Source organism: Amphiprion ocellaris, chromosome 5 (assembly GCF_022539595.1).
Source record: "Amphiprion ocellaris isolate individual 3 ecotype Okinawa chromosome 5, ASM2253959v1, whole genome shotgun sequence".
Lineage (NCBI taxonomy): Eukaryota > Metazoa > Chordata > Actinopteri > Pomacentridae > Amphiprion > Amphiprion ocellaris.
The window spans coordinates 6,319,822-6,325,602 of record NC_072770.1 but is presented as its reverse complement, the minus strand read 5'-3'; the positions used below and the strand labels follow the sequence as shown (position 1 = coordinate 6,325,602).

The following is a 5,781-nucleotide window of genomic DNA, read 5'->3' as shown; positions in this document are numbered from 1 at the left end:
CAATCAAATTTCATCTGACTGGACAGCCAAGATCTTGGCCTCAGGTATCTATATGCTTGATGACAGTGGTCTGCTGTCCTTTTCTTTTTTTTTCTTTTTTTTGTGTCACACATGGCCATCAGTTTAAAGGGAACCCCCCCATTTTAAATCACCTATAGTTGCTCTGCTGCCCACATAGTGTTGAAATTGCATTCACTTATCTGTAAACTCCACAGTAATGTGAGTTTAATGGAACAGTTGAACAGTTATTTGGCTGATCCTTGATAGCTGGTTTTGTAGGTACACATTTCATGCATTTCTCAATGGAATCCTCTTCAATATATGCAGGAAGAAGCACTTCGTCTTCAAAGGACAGGTTAGAGGTGGCAGAATTGACCCTGTTGTTTATCAACATGTGGCACATTTGTCGCAATGAAGCAACTTCAAAATTTAGCCACATCAAACTTGTTATTACATCACTGTAGAGTTTATAGATCAGTGGATGTAATTTAAACACTCTGAGAGCAGCAGTGCAGCTTTAAATGTTTAAAAAGCGAATTTCCTTAAAGAATGATGATCATATGTGACACCAATGATGGCTGTGAAATTCTGGGATTGGGAAGCAGGTCACAGATGTCATGCATATTGATACTAGAGGCCAATAATCTACATTCCTGTTTGCAAGTACCTAAATTAGCTACTTTGTTGGCGATCCTGGCAGATAAAATTTGTCCAGGTCAGCTATGCAGATAGGAATTGGTTTATTAGGACCACGTACACAGAAAGATAGGTAAGAAATAGGTTATCAGTTTTGTTTTGTAAACAATTTCATTTGAAAATGAATGAGTTATTGGACAAACCTGAGTGAAACAGTACAACTAGTCACCTTTCAGTATATCACAACTCCGTTAACAAATGCAAAGAATGTATTTATTCATAAGAGGCAGCTTTACACTCCTGACAATGGATCATATCAGAATGTAGCAACACACATAAAAATCAAGGCAAGTCAAATTTTTATGTAACTGTCATTCGAAATTCTGGATGATGACGTCCCGACAAGATCCCAGTCGATGGTTTGTGTGTCATATAGATGGCAGCCTCAATCCTAACACCCAGTGCAGGCAGCAAAGGGACAGATCTCTCATGGATCAATATACTTGAAGACTTCCACTAGGAAGAAAAAGGAGAATGCAAACATACATAGTTATTAATATGACATATTATTTGCAGTGATAATGGAATCCCTTCCTGTCTCAGTTCAGCAACAAGTGTGTTGGCTGTGTCTAATGTGGTTTAAGGGTTTAATAACCCTGAAAGACTGTTTCCTCAGCTTTTCATAGGCCTCTTCCCTGGTGTTATCATTCCAGAGGCACTTTATGTTGCAGCTATTGCAGAATGGGCATAATACAGTCAGCAAACAGTGGACTGTAGGAATCCATTAGAGTAAAATCACCAAAGAATGTGTCTGTTTCTATCTTTTTGTTTTGAATTAAGCTTTAGTCCTGCAATATTATTTGCTTGCTGTGATAACTGCCCAATATCACAGTAAAATGCCTGATTGCCCATACAATACCTCTCTGATGAACAAGATTTCTTCTTTTATGTGTAGACCAGAGATAACATTAGATGGAGCCTTGAACAGAGCAGTGTAATACAGTATTTCAAAGTGACCAAATTAATCTGGTGTCCTACAGTCCACGTACGCTTACTTTTCTCTAGATCAACCTTACCGAGTTCGTAGAAAACAGCCTTTCTTTCCACCTCATTGTCACACACTGCTCGAAAGACCGGCGGCAGGAGAGGTTTGGCGCAAACCTCTTCAACAACTTTCTTGGTGAGTTGAGGGTTCTTCTCATCTAAATCCATCAATTCCTTCAGTTCTTTCACTGCCTCCAATGGGAAGTGTCTGTCTCTAACCTGGAGGGAAAGGAAAGAAGAAGGACATTCAGTAACAAGAATATTCTGACACAATCCAAGTCTTAACATGCAGGATGCTGTAGTGATACTCACCTTAACCAGAAAACCAAGAGCTCCGGTGCACAGGAGCACCATGACAAGGACAACACTGAGCGCTCTCATTTTCAGGTGTGAGGTGGCTTCCAGTTTTTCTTCTGTGGTTGCTGTAGAGCTTAGAGACAACAGAGTCTGGGTGCAGGACCATCGGCAGTGCAGGACATTTATAGAGAGCAGAGGATCAAGAACAAAGAGACAAAACACTCGGGGGTAGAAGACTGAGTCCCAACTGTACAGGATTAACTTGTATTACAGGACTCACATGTGGTTCAATCACTAACAACACTAAAACAAAGACACTGCCTTCACCAATATCCGAAGACATGCATTGTTTAGATGCACATTCTTTCTTGATGTGTATCTGCACTGCCTCTTGGGCATTTGTACATATTAGTCAGTAATTTAAGGACCAACTGGCAGAACTGGTAGTGCAAAGAAAGTAAAGGTGACCGGACAACAATGGGTCAAAGCTAATCTGCCAAACATGCCAGACCACTGCGTTGGATCCTTTATTTGGTTTTCAACCACAATTCTTTAATTTGTTTATAATCTCTGTGTTTTGCCTTTGGGACAGGCAGAAAATAAAATCTGCAAAGCACGTAATCAAGACTGTGAAGAGTGGACCAGTGAAGCAAAGCTGGAATTAAAGGACTGCAGTCAACTTATTTACATTATAGATTGTGTGTATTTACATTTTGTTTTTAATGCACAGACATTATCTTCAGATAGATAGATAGATAGATAGATAGATAATGTATTTAATTTGTTCTTTTTGGACTGTTTGTGTTGTTTACAACTCACAAAACACTTAACTACTGTATAGAGTTTTTATTTATGTTGATGGTCATCAGATCTTCTTTAAAACAACGGACCAGCCACGGCATTAAAACCCCTGACAGATTTAATTCAGTTTTATTTATATAGCGCCAATTACAGTCAAATTGTCTCAAGACGCTTTACAGAACCCATATGCCTGACCCCCAGAGCAAGCCCAAAGGCAACAGTGGCAAGGAAAACACCCTTTCCAGATGAAGTGATGACATTGACTATCGTCTAACAATGTCACCTGTGAACGGATGGAATATATTAGGCAGCAATTGAACAGCCGATTATTGAATTTGATGTGTGGAAGGCAGGAAACATGGGACACTATAAATTGTAAGCAACTTTGGCAAGGGCTAAACTGTGATGCCAAGACGACTGGAGCAGAACAAAGCAGCAGGTCTCGTTTTAGCAGAAGTTTCCTTTGGAGATAAAGTAAAACAAACCAATAAAAATGAACAAAACGGAACAAAAATGCATCACTGAAATCAACGCTGAAGAACACAACATTAGATTTGCATTAGATATGTTACAAACATGCTTTAGCAGTATGTAGCAAAAGTAGTTTTGTGAAATGTCCCCTGTGGTGGGGATTGAGTGGCATAAATACCTGGGTGCATGAAGGAAAAACTAGTGACAGGCATGTAACAGGTGACATCCATCAAACTGATTAAACTACCATAACTGCAAAACAAACAACACACTGTTTATTTACATGTACATTTATTTACATCTCCAGCACTGTGCATCCTTTACTTGTATAGCCACAACACATTAAGGTACTGTAAGTTAAACAACAACCTGTATAGCCTATATGTTTGCTAAGCTCTTTTAGCCAATGGAGGACGACGTTTCATTCAAGTAAAAGTTAAACTACAACTGTGTTGTGGGTGAAATTCTTGCATTCAGAGCAAAATGTGGATAGATTTCAAAAGAGTGGTTTTTTTTTGTTTTGTTTTTAAAAGGTCCCTTTTATCTTCTATGTTAAATTGTTGAATTATTGTTACTAATACTTTGAGCAGAATGTTAATGTATTTGCTAATTTTATTTTTATTTAGCTAATTTTAACAACAGTATTAAATTTCTCACAGTTTCATAGTGTGGAAAAATTTAGATCTGCAAAGTAACTATAGCTACTTAATGAATAATAGAAATTCCATACTTACTTGCATTATTAACTTATTTGTTGCAAATTCATTTCCCTACAATTACTGAAAATCCTCAAATTTGAGAACGAGAGAGAAAACAGGGAATGTAAGCAGTGGGACCATCATACCAATCCAGTACTGGGTAACAAATGATATTCAGTGATAATCACAGCAGCTAATGTTAAATGGTGGAAACACCAAATAGTCCAGTCAGAAATCTGAGCAAAATGGGGGTGAAAACTTGCAAAAGCATCACTGACATGATTTTCAGTCAATGGAATTGTGCATGCTTGACAAAGTGTCTTGGAATTTATTATTGCAACAACACCGCTTTTGCCTTGCAGATAGAAGATCCCCAGTTCATGTTCCAGCCTTCCTGGGATCTTTCTGCATGGAGTTTGCTTGTTCTCCCTGTGCATGGTTGGGTTTTCTCTGGGTACTCTGACTTCCTCCCACAGTCCAAAAACATGCTCAGGTTAATTGGTAGCTCTAAACTGTCCATAGTTGGGAATGCGAGTCTGATTGTTTGTCTGTATATGTAGCCCTGTGATAGACTGGTGACCTGTCCAGGGTTTCCCCTGCCTTCACCCTAAGTCAGCTGGGATAGACCCCCCGCGGCCCTAATGAGGATTAAGCAGTGTATAAATGACGGATGGACATCAGACCTTCAATTGAAAGTTGGAATAAACTGATAAAGAACATACACACAGTGCTGCCATACAGCATGATTTTGTCAAACTTCAAGCTCCGTAATGGGAAAACTTGAATGTTAAGGGCTTAAATATGATGTTACTTACGTACCCACATATGTTAGCCTATATGTTTAGGTACTTCTTCACTCTTAACACTGTCGACAAGAAGATTGAGAATCTCCATCAAATCTTTGAATGTACAAGCGCACTTTGAAATAAAATATTCTTCACCTATCAGATGTTGATGTAGGAGTCATCTGATGCGGAGATTATAGGGTTTTGATTTTGGTTTACATTTTAATAGCGTTTTAGGGTGAAAGTACCTTTTAACAGGCTAAATATTTTGTGCAAATCAATCCTAGCCCTGTTTACACAATCTGTCAAAGTCACACAATCCTGTCTGGTCACTCAGTTGTGTTCTCTAATTATCATACTAAAAGGAATGCATGCATCCTCCCAGAGCACTTACATCCCTACAAAAAAAGCACATTTTACCTGTTCCTCAACAATGCCACAACCAGTCAACAAACATTCCACACCTTTCACAACCTGTTTTCGTCTACTGCCACAAGCAAAAAGCCCAGGTCCATTAAAAGCATTTTTCAGCTGATGAGACGCATTTTCTAATTCAACTATAGGCAGACTTTCAAGTACTTCAATCTCATGTGATTTATAAATGTATCAAATTCTGGTCTAAATGCAAAACTTCAACAGAGACAACACATTTGGAACTTAGTTAAAGAGAATCCTCAAAGACATCCCATATTTTATTGTTGTTGTTTTCCATATGTGAACATGTAAATAGTACAGCGTGTACAATGTAATGTGTCAGGTGCTATTTTGACTACCATGAACAGAACTGTTACTACTGAGCATGAGGCCAGTTTATGGTTTCTGCAGCCACAGTCCATCTAGCGACCGTCATACTTGGCTGTGGCTCTGTTCATACTTCAATAGAGCCGAGGATGGGACTGAGGACTCAGAACTTCCTGCTGTTCTTGGGCTCTGTCAATGAAAGCATGTACTAACAAAACATCTCCAAAGTCCAGCAGTAACTACTTGAATTAAAACTCTTTGAATGATGAATTGAAAAGGTGTGCATGAACAAGAATCTATTCATACAG

The 5,781-nt window shown here is 38.7% G+C and overlaps 1 protein-coding gene across 1 annotated transcript; it reads right to left on the bottom strand.

The window, feature by feature from the left end:
• Nucleotides 1–788: 788 nt before the first annotated feature.
• Nucleotides 789–2,145, bottom strand: LOC118470255 (guanylin-like). Its single transcript, XM_035947942.2, has 3 exons — nucleotides 1,993–2,145; nucleotides 1,713–1,899; nucleotides 789–1,152 (listed from the first exon to the last, which is right to left on the bottom strand). Exons 1-3 carry the CDS (start codon nucleotides 2,059–2,061, stop codon nucleotides 1,124–1,126), a joined length of 285 nt encoding a protein of 94 aa, XP_035803835.2. The 5' UTR covers nucleotides 2,062–2,145; the 3' UTR covers nucleotides 789–1,123.
• Between the last annotated feature and the right edge of the window lie 3,636 nt (nucleotides 2,146–5,781).

What these genes read in the sequence shown, in the direction of transcription:
- LOC118470255 (XM_035947942.2), bottom strand. Translation starts at nt 2,061, where the DNA reads ATGAGAGCGCTCAGTGTTGTCCTTGTCATGGTGCTCCTGTGCACCGGA. An exon ending in CTCTTGGTTTTCTGGTTAAG is followed by an intron (nt 1,900 to 1,992) that starts GTGAGTATCACT and finishes CTTTCCCTCCAG; the next exon opens with GTTAGAGACAGACACTTCCC. An exon ending in GGCTGTTTTCTACGAACTCG is followed by an intron (nt 1,153 to 1,712) that starts GTAAGGTTGATC and finishes TTTTCTTCCTAG; the next exon opens with TGGAAGTCTTCAAGTATATT.